At 37.0% G+C, this 24,755-nt stretch overlaps 1 protein-coding gene across 1 annotated transcript; it reads left to right on the top strand.

Annotated features, from left to right (window-relative positions):
* Positions 1–4,316: 4,316 nt before the first annotated feature.
* On the top strand, positions 4,317–12,226 carry LOC144445646 (protein SpAN-like). Its single transcript, XM_078135275.1, has 10 exons — positions 4,317–4,394; positions 4,826–5,093; positions 5,955–6,084; positions 6,358–6,427; positions 7,556–7,759; positions 8,737–8,863; positions 9,432–9,548; positions 10,027–10,124; positions 11,619–11,743; positions 12,097–12,226. Exons 1-10 carry the CDS (start codon positions 4,317–4,319, stop codon positions 12,224–12,226), a joined length of 1,347 nt encoding a protein of 448 aa, XP_077991401.1.
* Positions 12,227–24,755: the final 12,529 nt, after the last annotated feature.

The raw sequence follows: 24,755 nt of genomic DNA on the forward strand, positions 1-24,755 counted from the left end.
TCAATTTCATATCCGATTCAAATGTACCTTCAGATTGGTTTTCTTCTGGGGGCTCAGTTCTGGTTAAAATATCCAACATACTTAATCGTTTCGAATCCTTCTAATGAACGCAAAACAAAATAGACAATAGACTCAGCGGAATGGATTTACACATAGACCCTGGAGGGTCTATGATTTGCACCAATAGGAAAGTGATACATAAATGATAACCGCAAGTCTCTCACTGAGCAATATAAGATTGAATACGTTTTAATGTTTTAGCGTAACGTCATTCTGCAGAGTCTATCATAGTCTTCAACAGACAAAGTATTTTTCTATACAGATGCATATTAAAATAAAGTTATGAAAAATGAATTGATATAAATGATAAGACCATATACTGAAATTATGACATTTGACGTTAATCAAATTGTCTTGTAATAAGGAATACAATTGAAAAATTTGAACACATTGCCAAGGAAATTGAAATATTGTAACAGGCTGTATGAGGTAATGTTTGTTGGGCTTGGTTTCATACACCTGTGCAACACTCTGCTCAAAGACGATTTCACAGGAGTCAACACATGACTACATGGGGGCCCCGGGAATCAATTCTTTGAAAAGATCTAACGGATGATATCTTACATCTCTCACGTTCCCCCTTTTCGTGTTTTCCAATTTTTTTTGAAGTAATGAGAAAAAATAAGCTTACCCATGTCAGAATATTGTGATGTGTGTGTAGCTATATCTCTCCAATACTGGTTTGAATTTCTAAATTTTAAGGTTTTCATCTGACTACGTTAAGTGCCGAGATGGCAGAGTTTCCGAAATGCCAGTATTCATATCAAATGCTATTACATGATGTAGAAGTCAACTTACCTTGGTCGGGAACGAACAGGCGACTGCCAAGAGGCAGGCCAACATAACGATGCTTGCATTCATTATTTACTGTTAGTATTCGATGAACACTGGATGATGATAGTCCAGTTTGTTCGCATTTTATAGAAACTTGCCAGGAAACACATACTGTGTCTGGAGCTTTCGAATTGCATTTGTTCACTGTTCTCAAAATGACCAATTTTCAGCGTAAATGATGATTACTCCAAAAACAATGCAGTAATTATCATTTATCAAAGATGGTCACTTCTTACAATAAAGTTGATTAAAGTTACTATTCATTAATAAAAAGAATAAATAGAAGAATGGTCGCATAAAATGAATAACAAGCTCTGTAATTAGACAGTAATTTATGTCACTGTTCGATAATTTACTTCACAGGGTTCCTTCACATTGTTAAACGTTTTCCCGTTAATAGTAGATGCCACAGGATGTAATAAGGTATCATACGACAGTTACTTGTGAGCTAGTATTCTATTCCAGGATGATCAGAATGCAAAAATGATGACGGTATTTTTTGAATATTCGTGAATACCTAACAATGTCATCATTTTGTATGATGATCATCCTACGATAGAATATTATCATCCTGAAATAGAATATTAGCTCACAAGTGACTGTATTATACATACAATGAAGAACATTTTTTATGTAGTGCGCATGCATTAAATTTATTCAGGTTTTCAGTAAAAATATCTTATAGGAATTTTTTGCTTTGATTACCCATACTTTTCTGCTTCCAGGATGATAACTTATAATTTTATCTTCTGAGCCGATAGATGGCGCTGTGTCACTCAATTTCTACTCGTTCGATTTTAGTCTACGTCCATTCCTATATCCGATCCACTTTGTTCCATTACTATATGTCATAAAGTAAAATCACTAACTTAAATTACTATGATATTAGTCATACAAGATCATTTGCTATTTCAAAATACCATCGTCGTAAACCACACAGCCTCTTTTACGGCACCATCCAAGACTAGATATTTCACAGTGTCGTGGAAGAAATGTTAGATCTGGTTTGCTAGAATGCAAAATACTTAATTATGTCAGAGTGTTATGATCACAGGTTGAGCTGGACTGGGTCTCTAATTCTGACTATTCACATCATTCCATACATTAGCATATATCATTATCATCAAAATACATTCCATGACTAGGGACTTTTTAAAAATATATTATACATAGAAAAGGCTGTTTTGGAAATAAATCTACGCCGAATGGAGCTTTATTTACGCAACCCACTTTACCTTTTTTGTGATTTAAAAATGCAAACTGACACCAACGTGATATGATTACGTTTGGGTCACGTGTTAAAATACTGGATTATGTCAGAGGGTACGAGTTGTTAGGTCAACGTCTAATTTTCAAATGAGTATATCCCTTGATATCATTAAGTAGTAAACACCAGCAGAAGGATAAAGACATCTACTTCTTGTGATATGTTAATGACAAGTATGATCATTATAAAAGGATACAAGATCCCTAGTGGGTTGGAGATGTAAAGCTTGTAATGGAACAAATAATTCAGGGTCACAAAAGATACAGACACACTGGGTTGTACGGTGCAGGAAAGGGAAAGAGGGAGGGGGGTTGTGGTTGCATTGGTTGCAGAGAGAGGAGAGAGAGAGAGAGAGAGAGAGAGAGAGAGAGAGAGAGAGAGAGAGAGAGAGAAACAGACAGATAGATAGAAACAGAGACAGACAGACAGACAGACAGACAGACAGACGGACGGACGGACGGACGGAGACATATACAGAGACATGGAGAGAGACAGAGACACGTGCATATTTCACAGCCAGACATACATGTACATACATACATACATACATACATACATACATACATACATACATACATACATACATACATACATACATACATACATACATACACACACACACACACACACATACATACATACATACATACATACATACATACATACATACATACATACATACATACATACATACATACATACATACATACATACATACATACAAACACGAGAGATTCGTTTCAGAATTTTCTTTTAAATTCACACACATTATGTAGTAGATGTATACTGCACTTCGGTGTGTTCTATTCAGGGCAAGTAATTCATCAATAGACGCCATTTTGGTGACAAACGTCATGGGGGTGATTGATTATTTTGCCATCACTTTTAGTTATTGAGTGTCGATTAATATCCGTCATGTCACCCTAAGAACATAGAGTATCCTCGTCGTAGATTTCGTTGAGCAGACTATGGAAAAAAAATCTCTTTATCAAGATCACGTTTCATATAGATCGATAATTAACAAGCAAAAGTAGTGTTACAACAGTAATGTACATGTCGTCCAACACCAATTCACCTATCGGTTGTCGTTCATGTCTATAGAACTAATGTCAATTGTACGTGTCTTCAAGTGGAAAACTTTACTCTGAATGCAAGTATTCCAGGTGTAACTAGTGATTTGGTTTCTATTGTGTGTATGTGTATGTGTATGTGTATGTGTGTGTGTGTGTGTGTGTGTTTGTGTGTGTGTGTGTGTGTGTGTGTGTGTGTGTGTGTGTGTGTGTGAATTATCATAGTACTCGTGAAATTGGTTGTATTTGGATTATTAAAATCGTTAGAATCACGTTTCCACTGTAATCATATTTTTAGACTTCCTTTTCATAAGCCTAGTACAGAGATTTGCATAAACTTGTATGGAGGGGTTAATTTAACTCGTAGAGGTGGTCTGCAAGATACTGTCAAATAATGAAACGTCTGTAAATTTTAAGCTGTGATCAACGCAGACAAAATTATTTTTTATCACTGTATGTAGACTGCATGTCTACATCTCACCGTTGGTTGAACCATCTAGTAGTCACAGCAATTAGATTTCGGTGTTTTCTTCTATACTTTTACGATAATATTTATACTGGATAATTCCATCATAAAATAGTTTTTCCACTCGAGTAGATGAACATTACAGAATAAGACATTAAGTTTTACTGTACACTTGCATGTTGTTTTGTGTGAAATATCGGATGTAACAGCACACAGAATGATAAACTATACATTTCCGATTTAGTGTGAGATATTCTCGTTTTCATGGCTCGTCCAGTTGTCGGTTTCTATAAACACAACGCTTGAGCGAACAAATTGCCAGCTTCAGCATTAAAGATTAAAGTAGAGATGGCGAATACAATAATGGACACAAAGTGATTTAGAGAGCTTAATCATTCTCTAGATCCCTCTCCTGTAGACGGCCAAGGCTCTATTGGTGGGCGTCTTGTCAGTAGTTTACATGGGAAATTAAAAGGAGAACGGCGTATTACACATTCCGGTGTGAATCACTTTCGATTAGATTGATGTAAAGAAAGTCCGTGGACGGGTCAGTAAGAGCTCTTGTAAACGAAAATAACCTGATCGATCAACATAGAACAGTTTTCCTCGCTTGTAAAACATGGATTTTCACATTTCCGTCGCCTTGATTTTGGCGGTATGTTTAATTGAAGAAACGACAGCGTTCCCTCATGAATTGGTAAGTATATTGATATTTCAATATACGTGTCTTCATTTGTATCGTTTCGATATTCCAGTGCGTCCTATACTTTTACCAGGTGATCCATAGCTGGGTGTATGTAGGTAGGCGATATGTTTTCTTTGCGTATAAATTCTCCTATGATATAGTTGTCCCTGTCGACAAATTAGCTTCAAGTTTAATTTAGCATGATGAAATTATTCTTCTAGATGACAAACGGTCGCAACCACCATAATGACTACCGCCTTGTATAGTAGGAGTACTGGGTGTTCTCAAGTTCATTCTATGTTATTACTCAGTCTTAATTCAAAATCATGGCTTTTCTTTGATAAAGCAAGGTTAATGAATCGACATAGTTTTATCATTTTAACCAGTTTAAAGGAACGCAACTCAAGTCAAGTCAGAAATACTTTTTTTTCCATTCATGTAAGGTCCAAAGGACGCTAAATGGATTTAAAAAACGACCAGCTACAATCACACCTAAACTTGATCCGACGTCTGTCGAAGCAGCAGACACACCGGGCACTGTTGAAGGTGACATGATGATGAATCTACTGCAAAAAGATATCTATGAACGTCATCTCGTCGACCCGAATGGAATACTTGATAACGAGATTAAGGAGAAACGCAAGGCTATCAATGTTAATCGGTATAATATCTGGCCAAGTGCAATTATTCCTTATTATTTTGATACACTGCGTAAGTATATTTCAAATCAAAGTCACAAAGTTGGAGTACGAAGCACTTTAAACATTGGTAATGTAAACTCAGTATTCGAACCGTGAAACCCATTATTCACTCTTTATATATAGAAATATGTGTGGGGTTTGTATAGACGGAAGGTATAACGTATGGTCATGCATACTCTCCTGTGCACGTAATCCTAGGGGATTACTATTATATATCGACACAACTTGATGTGAAGACGCCATTTTGCTCGTCCAACCTTGTTAACGCCGTTGCCTTGGAAACACTGATGGATGCATTTGACTATGATTGAAGCAACTGAATCACTTTTTTGTAATACAGCATAGTTTTGACTATTTTTAACTCATTTGATGTAAGATTAAGATTGTGGTTTTTCTTCCGCGTTTATTTATGCATATTTTGTATTTAAAGATCCTGTATCAAATGATGGTTGGGTGTTATTGGATATATATAATTTACCAGGGACCTAAGGGGCCTTGTCATTACAAGTCGCTAGACGAATATTGACAACACCCTTACGTCACGAGTATTTTCCGGTTGAAGAAAGAAAAATATCGAGGAAAAGTATAATTATACCTCCTCAAGAATAATTCACAAATTGCGAAAAATAAGAGCGATTTGGATCATTTTGACTCATTTCGAGTACCACAGAACCAGTGACGTGAACACGGGTTGCCATGACGTAGAACAACCAGGATATATAATCTATATTTTCTGATAAAAAAAATAATAACTTGGCTTGTGCATGGTATAATAACAATTACATAACACTTTGCAAATAAGTCATTACATTATTTTTTCTAATTATCACCATTTTTCAAATTTGTATTCTCTTTATTTCCACCACGGCAGTGCCAGAGATGCAGCCAAGAGTTGAATATGCTATGAAGATTTGGGAAGAGAAAACCTGTCTACATTTTGTACCGTATCCTAGCAACGAAACGAACCACTCAGGGAGAGTAGCAATCATTGAAGGAAACGGGTAGGGGAATACTTAAACATACATACAGTACATGTAGTGAACAAATTCAATCGTACATGTGAATTCCGTTTTGACATTTATCAAATTAAACATTTAACTGTATTGCATAAATTCTTGTTGGTCAATTGTGACAGATTATTCAATTAGGAAGTCGCCTGTTAATACAATGACGTCATTCGCATTATTGTCTTTCAAAGTTGTAAAATATTGCCATAGGCTAAAATAGGCAGACATGTAATACTTATACAGTTGTGATTGTATTCCCCTTTACAGTTGCTGGTCTAATATGGCCTTTACGGGAGGTCTTCAGAAAATATCACTCGAGAAGGCCAATTGTAATTCGGTAAGTTTGGTTAATGTTCGAATGACCAATAAATTAAACAACTTTATTATGCTCAGCGTTGGATTCCTTTAAACGAGAACTGCACAGTTACTTCTATGAATATTGTATTCATGTATGTGTCTGTCTATGAGTGTGCATATCGCATCTCTTTGTTCTTTGAATCTATCTATCTATCTATCTACCTTTCCTAAATTTATCGTTCTGGGCTAAGAAATCAACATGTTCCTTTCTCCGCTTTACTTTTCGGACAGCATCGCCGCCCTATCATCTACGTGTGTGTATAAGGGGAAGGGGTCGTTTTGTATGTATGTATGTATGTATGTATGTATGTATGTATGTATGTATGTATGTATGTATGTATGTATGTATGTATGTATGTATGTATGTATGTATGTGTGTATTTGTGTGTCTGTCTGTGTGTGTGTATGTATGTATGTATGTATGTATGTATGTATGTATGTATGTATGTATGTATGTATGTATGTATGTATGTATGTGTGTATTTGTGTGTCTGTGTGTCTGTATGTATGTATGTATGTATGTATGTATGTATGTATGTATGTATGTATGTATGTATGTATGTATGTATGTATGTATGTATGTATGTATGTATGTGTTTGTATGTATGTATGTGTGTGTGTGGGGGGGGGGGTAGGTAGGTAGGTAGGTAGGTAGGTAGGTACGTATGTATGTATGTATGTATGTATGTATGTATGTATGTATGTATGTATGTATGTATGTATGTATGTGTGTGTGTATGTATGTGTGTGTGCGTGCGTGCGTGCGTGCGTGCGTGCGTACGTACGTACGTATGTATGTATGTGTGTATGTATGTATGTATGTATGTATGTATGTATGTATGTATGTATGTATGTATGTTTAACAATTGTATATCGATTTGTTGGTGTCAATGTACCATATACATATCAACTACGGCTTTATATATTATATTGGCATCGACATTTCTTGCTGTTTGTCTACGTCATCAATGAATTTGGGAAACTCAAGAACCGATCTTGTGATTAATGGAAGTACTATATATAAATAAATTGTGGTTAAGTATTCACGACAGCAATACTTCATGGTTTTACACTAATCACGGTTTAATTCGTTTTCGTTATCTTTTAGCTTAGTGTAATTTTACACGAGATTGGACATACCGTTGGTCTGTTCCACGAACAATCTCGTCCTGACAGAGACAGATACATTACCATACATCTTGAGAATGTAAAACAAGGCATGGGACATAACTTTAAGAGAAGAGATTTCAGTGAAACTGACACACTTGATATGCCGTATGACGTCAGTTCCGTTATGCACTATGGCCCAAAAGTAAGTACCTGACATTGCCGTCACTGTCAGCAACTTACTGTGTGCATCTGACAATTGATAACTCGATTAAAAGACTGAACGCATTAAGATATTTCTATTTGTATCTTTATCCAGTGGGCTACACTAATATTATAACTAATACTTTGATGATAATTTGTATCTTTTGTGAGATAAAACAATTTATCTACTAATTAGAGGTGCAAACAATACAAACGTTGTTGTTGTATAAATAAGGACTTATTCTTCTTTTTAAAAAAACAAACAACCCACGTCCACCAACTTTCTTTTGTGAAATATGCTGATTGATTTAAAGATAATCCTTGATTCACAATTCACATTTATGATAACGATTAAAGCAACTGATTAGATAGATAGATAGACTGATTTTTTTCTCTACGCCACTTTCCTGAAAAAACAAACAAATCAAAGTTGTTGAATCATCATTATTATGTTGTGTCTTTATATTAAAGGGATACATGCAGTCAAAATGATGAATATCTTAGAGTAAAGAAATTGAGTCAAAGTTCCATCTTTGAATTTGATTATAATGGCAGATTTAATTTTGTTTCGAGTCCATGGTGTTTTTTAATGTGGATAGCGAGCAAGCTGTTTTCAGAGATTATTCTAACGAACTTTATATACATTTAAAATTGTAATAATAAAGATAAAAAAGTATATATAAAAGTTCTGGATAGTATCCCTTTAATGTCAGATTGAATGCGGTGAACTTTGACCTGTCGATGCTATACAAAGTAGGTAACACTACTATACAGAAAACACTGAGATTTCAAGAAAATTGAACGATGATAAAGTGTGACTTGCAGCCTGTGAATCTACTACCTTTTCAAGGCCACGCTGTATGAGTCAGACAATCTAGTTTTGGATCAAGGCCAACCTTGGGTGAGATAATAGTCTCTGCTGTAAGATCAGTTTATGTCTAATTTGATTTTCACAGTGTTTATTCTTTTTTGTTTCAGGCTTTTAGTAAAGATGGCAGCATCACATTAGAATCAACCGACCCAGAAAAACAACAATCAATGGGAAAACAACAACTTCTGACATTCCTGGATTACAAAATTGTCAATGAAATGTATGGATGCGGCCGTGAGTAATGTGGTATCGTGTTCGATGTATCACTTCTGTTAGTCGTCATGGTAACAACAATAATAGGCTTGAATACTGAAGTAGAAAGAGGATTAACAAGTTGTTACATGTCAAGGAAAAAGAAAATTAGACTTGCGGATTTATTTTGCATAAAATCTTACATCTTAATATATTTTAGATTTCAAAGTCGTTTCAACTCACATGCTGTTAGACCTTACCTGACATGTAGTCAAACTGAAGTTCACGTTTTGTGTTTACAGAATGAATATTTTTTTATGATTTTGATGATGATGTATTTACATAAGAAATGAAAATCCAATCCAGTTTCTTATTCGTTATGGTAGGTGTTCTGACATTTAAAAAAACGCGTTTTGCGAAGTTCGGTAGGAGACTGTCAACGAATTGATGACGTCATGACACAAAAAACAATCCGCAGTGTGATTCCATGTTCTTTATTGATGACAAATTCAGATTATTTGAAAATTAGCCAAAAACGTGAACGGAAATTGACTAATATTATTTTGAATAAAAACAAAGTTCGCATTCTATTATGTTAAAAATTATCTAGAAAAGTGTAGCAACGCAGTGGAGTGTTTGTATGGTGGCTACGTAGGACCAGATTGTCAATGTGTCTGCCCAAGGGGACTTGGTGGTGACAACTGTGAAACTGTCGTCTTATCATCAGGTAATTGTAGTCTGACTTTCTCTTCAATATTACACAATTCTACATAGAACGTCTGTAAGGAAACATCGTCTTAGAGTTCGACTAGTAGACATTTTCTAGATTCCTACTCCTACCGACTTAATGACAGAATACGTAAATCAACGACATTCTTTGCTACTATTGACATCAATGTTCCCGATCAATATATATATGTGTGTGTGTGTGTGTGTGTGTGTGTGTGTGTGCATGTGTGTGCATGTATGTATGTATGTATGTATGTATGTATGTATGTATGTATGTATGTATGTATGTATGTATGTGTGTAATATGTATGTAATATGTATGTATGTATGTATGTATGTATGTATGTATGTATGTATGTATGTATGTATGTATGTATGTATGTATGTATGTATGTATGTATACAGAATTGTCAGAGAGATGTGGCAAAGCTAGAGCGCCCCCTATTGATGCTTTATTTGTATTCAATATTTTTCAGGATGTGGTGGTAAACTGAAAGATGTTTCAGGTCAATTTTCAACTCCAAACTATCCTAACCATTACGAAAACCATTCGCAATGTAGCTGGTTCATTGAAGTGAGTATCATACTATATGTATAATTTTTAAATCAATGTTATAAAAATATTCATAGAATGTAGAAAAACCCAATTAATCAGTCCACCCGTCATTCCATTCAGTGACCACTCCATCTATCTTTGACCATATTTGGACGCTATACTCGTATACGCTGCGTGGTGATCACGTGGGTTTGATTTTATTGGACAGCTTGTAATAAAACCATACATTTACTTTACATGGTTGAGAATAGAAATCACGCTTCACTACATTGATAATGTCAGAGAATCTTTGAGATCAAACCACTAACATGAAATGATTCATTCGTCAGAATACGAGTGAACAAGACAGACTGTTATAGATACGTTAAGTGGTTCACTTTGGTCTTTTTCTGGGGCATTTGAACTGAGCAGTCATGGGAACAGTTAAGAGCATGCCCGGAATGATCAATTACAAATATTTCTGACGTAAACTTACTGGCTGTTTGACACTATCATTTTGTTCACTGATCTTATCAAAGTACATTTACCAAGATAAGATCAGTATACATTTCATTAGCAAGTCATGTAGATATGCATATAATTCAGGTCAGTATAAAGTTACTTCCTTCAATAGGTATTAGACCATTCCGTCGCTGTGATATTAACGAGAACTACTCAAATAAAAGAATAAAAGATTAGCCTATTCGATTAATCGCAAAAATAAGAAGTGATCATTTACTGAACTGGTAGACAGTTAACGATTGTGTCGATGTCGTGCTTGCAGCATGGCGAAATATTTTAGCTACTGAGCATTCGGGTCATGGCAGTTCCCTTTTCTTACAACCGTTCTCACATAACCATTACAATTCATCGAATGAATCCTCGATCATAAAATCCATCATTACATTCCTCAAAGTTTCGCAAAGAATATAGCAAAATAAAATAACGATTTCTTATAGAACACTAATTACAAATTTTTTTTGGTAATCGTCAACTAAAGAAAGGCTGTTTATATAGCGAGGCCATCGGATCGACTTGACAATTATGTCATGAATAACAAAGTCGTTTCGTCCTTAAAGTGCCTGCGATCATTGATCAATGTCTTGTATCATCGAGCGTCTAGCTGTGACCTTATATACGAAGACAGTGTCATTCGTTCTACATCGTGTCTTGCATCCCAGACCAGTGGTGTTTCGTTCAATAAAGACGTGTTTTGTTCAGTCTGAAGTCATGGCATGTGCACGTTGTGTTCTACTTACGGCGACACGGTGTTCTATTCAACAATTGCATTTGAACAATTGCATGGCGTGAGATATTGCATGATTGCTTCGTGTAATGTCTAATGATGGCATGTGACCACAGCTGTATTGTAGTTTTGATTGTTGCGATAAATATAACATAATTGTAAATACCACATAGAATGTTAGACATGGTCATGCCCTGAAGTACTTTTACAAAATGTTGAATGCTGCATTTAAGCCGTGCATGAAAATACATCTGATAAGAGAAAGTTTTTCGATTTGTATGTACCAGGCACCCAAAGGTTATAGAGTTATCGTTACGTTTGAAGACTTTCAACTGGAACCAGCGAAGTCATGTGCATTTGACCGGATACTAGTACGAAATGATGAACCTTTTTACGATGGATACCCAACACGGTGAGAATAAATATGCAATAAACTGAAAACAACTACATGGATTTTAAACTAATATTGAAACTTTCCACGTGTTTCTCATCTAGAACTATTTGTTGCTTCTACAATGGTAAGCTTAGTTTGAACCTAAGGCTGACATTCAGAAGGTCAATTCCCACCATGGCTTGGATTTTCATGCTACAAATTAAAAAAATGTCAAAGTCTGACAAGAAAAGTACGATTACCAGTTTTATTTAGAGTATGTCTTCCAGCTATTGATAAGCTTACATTGTTTTCATGAAGGTCTTGCTATTTGGACTGTTGATCAATTTGTAATCATAAATTTACCAATGTTTGTTTCTTTTTATATATCCTAGCTACTGTGGAGTTACGCTAAAGGGCAAGACGTTGGCATCCCTCCATAACACGTTGTTCATCGAATTCGCGTCAGACTACAGTGTAACAAGACCTGGTTTCAAAGCTTCCTATAGCTTTATTGCAGCATAGAGTATCTGTGAGATACCGGGCAAATCCATCACGTAGTACTATATTAGTATTTGGTATAAATCATTCGACGACTCATTTTGAGATTTAAAAGTAATAATCTTGAGGGGAAACATTCAACAACCCATTTTGGGATTATCGTATTAAAATGACCATATTGTTAGTGTTGCCACAACAGCTTCAACATTTTCTGTTGTTCGTTTCGTTCTTGTGCCGTGTCTGTTCATTCTATTTGGTATTATCTACATAGTCATAGACAAGTGGTGAACTCTGAACTCTTTCTACATCAATTTTGAGATGTTGTCACTTTGCACTTATTTATCAAATTAATTTGTTATCTATTTAAACATATTCGCGGTGATCGAGCATTAATTGTGCCACCAGTAAATGTTATACTGTGACTTGTTCATATTCTGATTCGTTGATACGTTCATTGTAGCGTTTTAGACATCCGTGCATCCTTTCAGAAGAGACCAAATAAAAGTAATTAAATAGTCACACCACAGATTTGAAGTTGTCATGAATCTGAAATTTCCACTTAAAATAGACATACCAAAGGTTTGATGTAATTATTACACGTCTTGCAAGATTTATTTGTACAGGTGTACATGCTGAAGTGATTTCTGAACGATAAGATATTTTCAGTCGCTGTACAATATATCATGTAAATAATTAGTATAATCAAATGCCTCAAAGCGAGACGCAAAGGGAAAGGTTCATCACGATACTTAACCCTAGCTTGGCACCGTGTTATATACAATGAAGATCTTTCGACAACTTTAGTTGTCGCCTTTTTATTCTGTTCCGGTTTAGAGATTTGTATATTCACAACACCATTTCTGTCTGGTCTATGGTCTTCCCGCCTTAAGATGGGTCAATGACCGACGTCACGGTTCTGTTTGTAACCTTGATAAGAATGTTATACACGAGCAGATTTACTAAAACGGCTTAAAATCAAGTATATACAAGTATCCCTTCCGGAAAAAGGCACAGGGAGATTTATTGGTAACTCAAAATAGCATCACCCTGGGCTTTGTTTCCCGTAAATACCAAGGGAAGGAGATCAAATTACTTTTTTTAGTTATCACAATAATTCATGTATTGTTAATAGGGTAGCATCTTGAGGGGTTGCCAATAATGATCAAATGATAAATCATGAGATAATTGATGTATATAACTTATAAGAATCATTTCTGTAACAACTATACCACCCAGTAAGTCCCAGTACACGCACCTCTAAAATGATAACTTTTTCCTTGGGTGTCTTTTACATGTAAAGCACTACAGTAACCATATTACTATAAATGTTCAATTACACACATTTGTCCTATCATAACTCATGGCATTGTGAAACTTGCTTCTTTGCAGGTAATTTAGTGGCAATTAACTATTTGTTATGAACGAGCAACAAGTTGGGACCCGTTTTAACTTGCTTAACTAAAAAAAAGCATGATATGCTCATTTGCGCAAGACTAGACTAAATGAGTACTGGTGGTGGATGTGAGAAGCCTTGTAATGAAATTCACGCCTGTTGTACATTTCTCTACTCACACAGTAACTAACAATTGATTCACTGCATGTTGTCAGCGGCAGTAAGACCAGGACGTTCTGATATTACTGTACATCAGTGACAGTGGTGGGATGTGGCAATATTGGCAGTGGTGGGATGTGGCGATATTGGCAGTGGTGGGATGTGGCGATATTGGCAGTGGTGGGATGTGGCAATAGTGGCAGTGGTGGGATGTGGCAATATTGGCAGTGGTGGGATGTGGCAATATTGACAGTGGTGGGATGTAGCGATATTGGCAGTGGTGGGATGTGGCAATATTGACAGTGGTGGGATGTGGCAATATTGACAGTGGGTGGTGGGATGTGGCAATATTGGCAGTGGTGGGATGTGGCAATATTGACAGTGGTGGGATGTGACAATATTGACAGTGGTGGGATGTGGCAATATTGACAGTGGTGGGATGTGGCAACATTGGCAGTGGTGGGATGTGGCAATATTGGCAGTGGTGGGATGTGGCAACATTGGCAGTGGTGGGATGTGGCAATATTGGCAGTGGTGGGATGTGGCAACATTGGCAGTGGTGGGATGTGGCAATATTGGCAGTGGTGGGATGTGGCAACATTGGCAGTGGTGGGATGTGGCATTATTGGCAGTGGTGGGATGTGGCAATATTGATAGTGGTGGGATGTGGCAACATTGGCAGTGGTGGGATGTGGCAACATTGGCAGTGGTGGGATGTGGCAATATTGACAGTGGTGGGATGTGGCAACATTGGCAGTGGTGGGATGTGGCAACATTGGCAGTGGTGGGATGTGGCAATATTGGCAGTGGTGGGATGTGGCAATATTGGCAGTGGTGGAATGTGGCAATATTGACAGTGGTGGGATGTGACAATAGTGGCAGTGGTGGGATGTGGCAATATTGACAGTGGTGGAATGTAGCGATATTGGCAGTGGTGGGATGTGGCAATATTGACAGTGGTGGGATGTGGCAACATTGGCAGTGGTGGGATGTGGCAATATTGACAGTGGTGGGATGTGGCAACATTGGCAGTGGTGGGATGTGGCAATATTGGCAGTGGTGGGATGTGGCAATATTGACAGTGGTGGGATGTGACAATAGTGGCAGTGGTGGGATGTGGCAATATTGACAGTGGTGGGATGTAGCGATATTGGCAGTGGTGGGATGTGGCAATATTGACAGTGATGGGATGTGGCAATATTGACAGTGGGTGGTGGGATGTGGCAATAGTGGCAGTGGTGGGATGTGGCAATATTGACAGTGGTGGGATGTAGCGATATTGGCAGTGGTGGGATGTGGCAATATTGACAGTGATGGGATGTGGCAATATTGACAGTGGGTGGTGGGATGTGGCAATATTGACAGTGGTGGGATGTGGCAATATTGACAGTGGTGGGATGTGGCAATATTGGCAGTGGTGGGATTCCAAAATCACAAAATAAAGCAAAAATTAGGTAATACAATAAGTCAAAGTAACATGTGACCCTCTCCTAATTCCAATATGGCACTTCCCCGAGAACCGATTTGTAAAAAGTGACCACCATATTACGCCCCCTCGTAATTAATGAAGGCTCCCTGGACGAAAAAAAAGTTATGTTTCCCGCTCATGAGTTTTTTGTATCGAAGGTACCTGTATACATATGAATTGTGATAAACTGATTACAGATGATTTAAGCATCGAAGACAAGTCGAGTCCTCCTTGAAGGAATTTGTGGCTCTGAAAAGAACTGTTTACACATTATGGGACAGGTTCCAGCACCACGTTACCTATTATGGGGCAGGTTCCAGCACCACGTTACCTATTATGGGGCAGGTTCCAGCACCACGTTACCTATTATGGGGCAGGTTCCAGCACCACTTTACCTATTATATTATGGGGCAGGTTCCAGCACCACTTTACCTATTATGGGACAGGTTCCAGCACCACATTACCTATTATGGGGCAGGTTCCAACACCACATTACCTATTATGGGGCAGGTTCCAGCACCACATTACCTATTATGGGGCAGGTTCCAGCACCACATTACCTATTATGGGGCAGGTTCCAGCACCACATTACCTATTATGGGGCAGGTTCCAGCACCACGTTACCTATTATGGGACAGGTTCCAGAACCACATCACCTATTTTGGGGCAGGTTCCAGCACCACGTTACCTATTATGGGACAGGTTCCAGCACCACTTTACCTATTATGGGACAGGTTCCAGTACCACTTTACCTAATGTAATTCATACATTATTGACATCTCTCATACTTTGTTGCATGTTGTTTATCAAGTTTATTTCAAATCTCCTAAATAGTGATATGATTGACCCTATTGGAGGTTTTTGACATGATCAGGTGGCTTCCTGCACTGAGTTGTCAGGTACTGGCTACCTACAGATGACTTTACTGTCGAGCATGTCACAAATATGCTCAAAAGGGGGTTGCAAGCAGTTTTCTTGGTAAGAAAGTCAATCCATGTTAAATCAACTTGTTGAACAATGAATTTCTCTGATGAGTCTTGCACTCTGGAGTCCGAGAGTCTTAATTTTATTTCGTTCACTATATGTGAAGCATTCAAATTTAGGAATTGAAAATGTTGAATAACTTTGTGTACATCAGCCACGTTAGTTTTTCATAACGTCAGTGTGGTTTTGTAATTCATTTACTTAGTTTTCGATTTAGTTCCTTCCAAGAATGTTCTATAATTATTGGAAAATGTAAATGAATTTCGGAGTTGGTCAGGTCATGTGATGTACGAAAACATAGGTCTAACCTTAGTGAGACGGGAACTGAGGCCACATGATTGAGGGACTATAATAGCAATACTCTAGCGACAGGCAATATGTTCCAGTGTGTACACTAAATGATGAAAACAATGAATGAATAATTGATGGCAACATTCGATAAAATTCGATTAGTACTCCACAGAAGTGTATGAGAAATTTCAATTTTTATTAGTTATATTGACCTTGGAGTTTTCATTTGCCATGATTTGTGTATTTAGTGAGGAGAGGAGTATAAAATAAAATAGAAGTATTGATGAACACATTCACAATGATGATTTTTGCATCAACGGGTCCTGTAACATGTATACACTGAACGGTTTAAATGATTTTGACATTTGACCTTGAAGACGAATTCAGGGTAAAAGGTCAGTACTTGTATATCATTAGTAAATACATGCATGGTTATCATAACAAAGTGCTTGGCACGACACTACATGTGTAAGTTTGTTCTACGTAAACACTTGGAAAATGAGTGAACGATTTGAATAAGAATATCGTGATAAGGTTATTTGAATAAAGGTTGTCTCACGACTGGGAAAGTAAAAGTTTACTTCTTGATGGCTGAAATACTACCTTTTTGCTCACCAAGTACCAGACACAACTTTAATGTCAATATGTCTAATAAACTGAAATTTCCAATGCACTACTGTTTATTGAATGTTGCCATCAACACATTCTTTCCTTGTTTTCATCACTTAGTGTTGTAATAGACCTTTTAATCACGTGACCTCAGTCCCAGGCTTCAGTATAGGTTGGAGCTATGTATTTTTCCATACAAAACGATAATGTTACTAGTAGAAAGGTCGCCACACAACTTGGAAATAACATTGATATAGCTGATATACTAGCTGGCTTTTGGATTTGACCTTGAAGAGGAAAGTCGATACGAGAGTAAATATCTTAACAGCAATTTTACCTCAGAAAACGTATTGCAATATATTTGTCTTGAATTCATAATATGAACATTCAAGTATATTACTTCTAAACGTAAAGTGCTCTGAAAGGGAAGTATTTCCATACACATAGGGTGTGTTCATAATATGAACAAACTAAAAACAGTCAGAACCAATTGCCACAGCTCGTCTAAATTTGATCGCATCCACAATCATGATTTAACGTGCACCGTGACTCGAGATTTTTGTTTTACACCCGACGAACTCAACAGTGTATATCACAAAGTGAGAGAACACACATGCTATTTAAAATAAACTGAAAGAAGTCGGTGCAAATAGACCGCGAAACATACTGCACATGTATTCAGGGCAAGAGTTTATATACGTTGCACACTTACCGAAGGATATCTCAGTGTTTGTGAGAGCTTACCTGTTGGCATTGAACGTTGTGATACAAGAGAAATAGTGGTTGGTAGCCTTATTATACGCTATTATACTGGAATAAAAGCGTTCAAAAAGAAAAGCAAACTGAAACATTAGCAAAACCCTTAAATAATGCTTTTTTGACTTACCTCAACTTTTAAAACTCTGTGGTTGGCAATGGTACAAAACAATGTAACTGAAAATGAATTTATATACAAAATGAAAACACTACCCTGTTTTATTCAATTCCTTGTGTGGTGTTGTATTGTGGTTTATAGCGCTTTAGACAAAAAATTTACAGCACACCTGCACTGTGAGTGTATTGAATTCAGACAGACGTTCCGGTACATATGTTTGGAGGGAAGAAAACAAACCCCACCTCAAGTAAAAGTGGAAACATGATAGTGGTTTACACGATTGACTTGTACTTTAAAGTAACTTGTTGAAAGGTGAAAATGATGAACAATGACATTTGAATACTGTGTAGCTTCATTGTAACAAATGGGCTTGTTTATAACTGAGTTGTAGTCAGTTCAGTCATTTCGCAAAGAGGAGGCTTATATGCAGTTGGTAAGTCTTGACGGACTTTTAGAGATGTTGGTCTTTTACAAAGAAGAATCGCCATGGTAATAAGTTGAACGTATATCGGCAAAGATCACGGCATAATTGATTACTGACGTCAAGTCATTACCAGCGTATGAATGGAAAAATTATGGATGAACGTGGAACACATTTAAGGTTAAACACACGCAAGTCATACTACAAGACATTCAACCGTTGCGTGATTCCTCCGTCGCTACCACCGATATTAGAAGAGAATGAAGAATCGGAGAGAATTGGCTGGTTTGAAGACATTGGTGAGAAGACAACACCAGACACAATAAGCACGAAAAAGAAACACTTCAAACGTCAGTTGACAACATCTTCAAATCTAAAGTATTTTAGCAACCACGACCCACGTCGAAAGGGAAGGCAAAGATTTCTACATGTTCACACCGACAGGCACAACAGCTGCTGCGTTCCAAATCGGAAAATCGGTGTAAAAGAACCTCGTAGACGTAAAGATCAACTTCCGAAGGTTGACGAGGTCGTTGTGAAGAATTATTCCATTGGCGAGGATGTAATCTCATTATTTTACAGTGAAAAAGCGAATTCTGTTGATCCTCTAGTGCATACAATTTTATCCAAGACAAGCTCTCAGAATGGAGATACCACAGAAACCAAACAGCAGAGACCACTAACGGTAATGCAAAGGAAAAATTCGGCATCTTCAGTCTCGTCTTCAGGGAGAGTAAGTCAAAGGTCAAGTTCTTCTTCCAGTAATAGCTTAATCTCTGACCACAGTACGGCATCGGAATTCGATCCTGTTTTAGACAGTGCCAGAAATTTTCTGAAAAACCGTCGTCTTTCTACAACACACATAGTGAGTCCAAGTGAAATACATGTAACTCAGAGACCAGTGGCAATTTCATACTGTAGGACTACACGCATTATTGTTCCTGAAACTATAACAAGATACACTTTGTTGGAAGAAAGAAAAACTCTCATTCGCAATAGATATGTTGCAAGGCTGGAGAGACGGATGCAGCTAAGGGAGACTCAAAAGCATCAACGTTTGTTGGAAAAATTACAAGAAAGAAAATTGAATAGTGGAGAAGGGGAAGCAGATGACAATGCCTCATCATCTACGTCATCATCGAGTGAGACTGTTGTGTGTTTGAAGGATTGTCGATATTTGAGATAATCAGGATTCGTCGTTGAGTATATGTCACTAGACAACAATTAAAGTTGGTCACCATGTACTATTTTGTCTTTACGACTCCCTGTAAGTAGATTGCAATATATTGTCAATCATGTAGAAACGGACTGATATTTGCAAGGTTAGTACGCGTACATGGTAGAGTACAAAATGGCGATCACCTTTCTGTTTGTCTTACGCATTCAAATATGATACTTCACTATCATTCCAGGTGATTCAACACAATGCAGGAGCAATACAATCATCTATAGGGGGATATTGTACGATGTTGTAGGATTCTCATTATCGGATCTGAAGTACAAAATGAAAAATACATCACATCTTCATGAGCGCTGTAACTTCTGGTCCAATCAGATTGGTCGATGCTACTACTTGTTGGACCATTATATTTTGGGGGCTCCTAAGCCATGGTCACTTGGCCATAATATCCTACGTCATTTCCGCTCTGTTCGATTGTATTTTAAAGGTGTAAAAGAATAAGGAAGGGAATATTTAGAGTAACTAAGCTCCTCAGTGTTTTAAAGTACAGCAAATTGATACAACTACACTTTATGGACTGTTCATGGCACCAGAATTACTGTACTTCAGCCTGATATACCATGTCATGAGTCAAAGTGCACATGTTGCTGTGTCCAAAGTTCCTACATGGAAAAGAACGATGACAACGGGTAATATATGTCCCACGTGTATTGAGTACTTGGGAGTGAGAAAATATAGCCATTACAAAGTGATACATTTCACATCTTTGACAATGGAACGCGGTGTTAAAGAACGAGTCTAACGCTAACACTGGTGGACATAATAAACTGAAAGCAACGTTGGAATATCAATTTACAATGTATATACTAAATCATGAAATACTCGCGAATTTGATATTGATGAACAACTAATAGGGTATAGAATAATTGAAGTTTGCTCTAGCGATAATATTTTGAAATCAATATGACCATTTGATGTTATGGTAATATAGTGGGTGACGACATACCGATGACGAAAAGGCCGTGTCTAGATGATAGTGGACAGTCACTGCAAAAGGTCACTCACGTTATCACCTTGTTTGAGCTACACATTCTGCAGTCCATAGAACAACCTCATATTCCGTGTGCAATCGATTGGACGTCTTCTGGCTGGTAACTCATAAACTAGGTAATGTCGGTCACTCTATTCATTGTACGAGTTAAGATATAAACGCTGTCGTCAAACCTTGGTCAGTTTGTTACATACACCAGTGACTTTTATTTCATGACATATCATTAATACAAATTTGCAAAGGTCATACGGGAAACATCTTAGTCGTAAAACTTTGCTTAATACATACTTGTTAAACAACAAACAAATATCTTGTACTAGGTTTTTTGCGCATCCTTTTCAATGAAGACATATTCTGTTCTATGTCATATTAAATGGTCATTCATGTTATATCATGTTAATAGGCGTAGTCTGTTGAAACAGTCATAAAGTTGCTAAAATTAGATACATGGTCAATGGGCCTTTCAAAATATGACACAAACAATTAATAACAGCCACAGATACTGTGGGTGTTAGACTTTTACTTTTAATGGCGATAAGATGGTAGAGATCCACCCATCAGCTAAGAAAGGTGTATGGTATTAGTCGGTCATTTCTCAGGCAAAAAAAAGTCACATCAATCACCATGTTCTATTCTTCGGCCACCTTTGTCTGCAAGCTGTATTTTAGTCAATAAATTCAACCTATCGATTTTTACCGAGTCAAGAATAGACACACAAATCAGTGGATGGTTTATAGAACTTTGAATCAATCAACAGGTGGTCGATAGATCATTGTATATTAATACGCAGTCAACAGGTGGTTGATAGAACTTTGCATATTTGTGCACAATCAACAGGTGGTTGATAGATCATCGTATATTAACACAGTCAACAGGTGGTTGATAGAACTTTGCATATTTGTACACAATCAATGGGTGGTCGATAGACCATTGTATATTAATACTTAATTAACAGGTGGTTTATAGAAGTTTGCATATTTGTACACAATCAACAGGTGGTCGATAGATCATTGTATATTAATACGCAATTTACAGGTGGTTGACAGAACTCTGCTGCTCTGCATATTTGTGTACAATCAACAGGTGGTTGACAGATCATTGTATTTTAATAAACAAGTGGTCGATAGATCATTGCATATTCATACACAGTCAACAGGTGGTTTATAGAACTTTGCATATTAGTACACAATCAACAGGTGGTCAATATATCATTGTATATTAACACACAATCAACATGTGGTTGATTGAACTTTATATATATATATATATATATATATATATATATATATATATATGTGTGTGTGTGTGTGTGTGTGTGTGTGTGTGTGTGTGTGTGTGTGTGTGTATGTGTAATATGATATAATTTTGCATATTTAAACACAATCAAAAACGCGTAATAGAACTTTGCATAGTTATACACAATCAATCGGGGTTGATTGAAATCTGCATATTTATACCCAATCAACAGGTGGTTGATAAAACTTTGTGTGTTTATACACAAGAAACATTTGGTTGATATAAGTTCATATATTTATACATAATCAACAGGTGGTTGGCAACACTTTACATATTTATACACACTCATGACAGGTGGGCTATGGAAGATTGCATACTTATACCAAGTCGCCATAACTTTGCATATTTTTGCACAATCAACAGGTGGTTGACAGACGGTCGATAAAATTTTGTATGCAGTAGACAGGTGGTCATGAGAATTGTGCATGTTTATGTACAATAACTTTGCTACTCATTTGAGCTTTATGTGATAGACCTATAACCCTATAGATATGTGCTAACAAATAAGTAATAGACCATTCCAGACTACAAACAGGAAATTGAAAATACAGCGCCCACACTCAAACTGGGGGTATCTTCATCTCATAGAGCCTTTTAGCTTGGTATTCTGTAGAAGTGTAAATCAGGGATATTATCGTATTGTTCAGACATCGGGGAAAGCAGCAGTGCTCTATGATTAACCAAGTAACCTATACCATGTATACCCCCAAGGTACACACGGACAGGAAGTAGAGCGCCACCATGGCAAATTTTGGAAAGGTCTATTGGGTCTATATTCGATTCAAGACCTTACCGTTTGCATAGTGACATCAAGCCAGCATACTACCAACAATAAGTAAACACACTGCTACTACTCACAATGAATGAATAGTTTCTAGTAATAAGTTGCTGTTTTTTAAACTGAAAAAAATAAACGAAAATAGTATAGAATTACTGCTACTGTCGGTTTTAATAATTGTTTTTCATCTCAGGACAGTCGTGAAAAATCCTGAATGACGTAAAATTATCATGTTATAGTGATTACAGATTTTCATCTTCCTATGCAATCTTAAACACATCTTGATCCTACAAGGATGATTGTGTTGTTATCGAAATCCAGATAAGAGTACAAAATCCGATAAAAATATTGTAGGATTTAAGCAATATCATCAAGGACACTGGATAGAACAGATTCTGGCTAATCTCTTCATGTTATTTGTATGTGTTTCAAATGACTGAGTTTAATAAAACAAAAACAAGAACTACCACCACCACCACCACCACCACCACTACCATCCTCATTCTCATCTCCTGTTCATCATCATCATCATCATCATCATCATCATCATCATCATCATCATCATCATCATCATCATCATCATCACCGGTCTATTTCCTTTTGGGTTGATGTTAGAATCACCATGAGGAACCTGCCAGCCAGCCAGCCATGATATCATTAATCCAATAATCTCCTGGTCCTCAGTACAAAGCTCAGACTACGATACTAAACACTCGTTGCAGTGTATATACTAGTCGAGTGTACGAAATAGTTAGCTCTCAATCACGAATCACTGCTACTTTTACACAGCTGTAATAACAGTGGAATAGGACTAATTATATGTTTGGAAATAAACAAATCGATTTGTGATATAGTAAATCAATGGTCGAGGTTCGAGTACGACACGTCTGCCTGTAGTGACTTGAATTGCTACGATGATGAATGTAAATGACATCCATTGCACTAATCGATACACTCCAACGAATCTGCACTCAGCCATAACTCCGGCACCCATCAAATGACCAACAACAGGTGAATGGGTTTTAGCCTTGGGCGTTATGCAATCGCCACTACACCATAGGAAAACCTTAGGTAAGTCATGTCTGTGTGTTTTATGTTCAACAATCACATGGGCAGAAACACCACTTTCTGTTTTTTTACGTATCAAATGATTACTTGGTGCATAGTTCGATTCAGTAAGAGGAGTGCTTTCCCTAGCAACCCTCGGACAGCTTTAGTTACCTTCGACTCACGTACTCCGCGCTCGTAAAAATCAAGACCGTTTAATATTCAGACAGACGGAGTGATGAGACATAGTCGATTTGAACACGGTGAAACATAGGATCATAATTGTGAAAATGATTGAACAAACTCAGTTTACTGAACTCGTTATGTTACTTGAAAGGGTAACTGAGTACAGATAGTTGATTTATTACTACAAATGAGACTAGTAGTACTATCCCAGTTAGCTGATAAACCACACACGGTCGCTGGTCGCTCTGATGTTTCATCTGGAACTGAATGTAGAACATGACAACACTAGAGATCTAGCTCGAAAACAGAATGACATCCTAGTCACAATTCAAACTTACTAGGTGACTCCAAAATAAGATTTTTTTTCAAGTTTGTAATGTGAATATACCATAAATAAACGTTATGTGCAGTTTATCTAAGGTCACTTACTTGGCTAATACAAATATTTTAATCGCGTCGGTGTTTGATCTTTGGAGATGGTTAACAAAGTCCACAGAGTCACTTATTGAATCAACAAGTGGCTGTTGGGCCAACAGAAAAACAACTATAAATATTGAAAACTCTGAACTTTGTCGATATAGACGACAGTACCTAAAGTCTCGTGAAATTGAATCACTACTACTTTCTCCTTTGAAAACAAAAGCATTGTTCGTTCTAAAACTCTTCGAAATCACATCTATAACAATTTAATACCTCATAGTCGTATAATAGATCGGGGGGGGTGACAACAGAATATAGAATACAACAAACAGGGTTGGAAAATATTTCAGCCAAGTTCATTATTTTTTTCATGTGTATCGGAGTGACTAGGACTCA

The sequence above is a fragment of the Glandiceps talaboti genome, chromosome 2, assembly GCF_964340395.1.
Source record: "Glandiceps talaboti chromosome 2, keGlaTala1.1, whole genome shotgun sequence".
In the NCBI taxonomy this organism is placed as follows: Eukaryota; Metazoa; Hemichordata; class Enteropneusta; family Spengelidae; genus Glandiceps; species Glandiceps talaboti.

Bases quoted from the DNA above. Each gene is read 5' to 3' on its own strand.
- LOC144445646 (XM_078135275.1), top strand. From the start codon at position 4,317: ATGGATTTTCACATTTCCGTCGCCTTGATTTTGGCGGTATGTTTAATT. The intron at 6,085-6,357 runs GTAGGGGAATAC...TCCCCTTTACAG, and splicing joins GCAATCATTGAAGGAAACGG to TTGCTGGTCTAATATGGCCT. The intron at 6,428-7,555 runs GTAAGTTTGGTT...GTTATCTTTTAG, and splicing joins AGAAGGCCAATTGTAATTCG to CTTAGTGTAATTTTACACGA.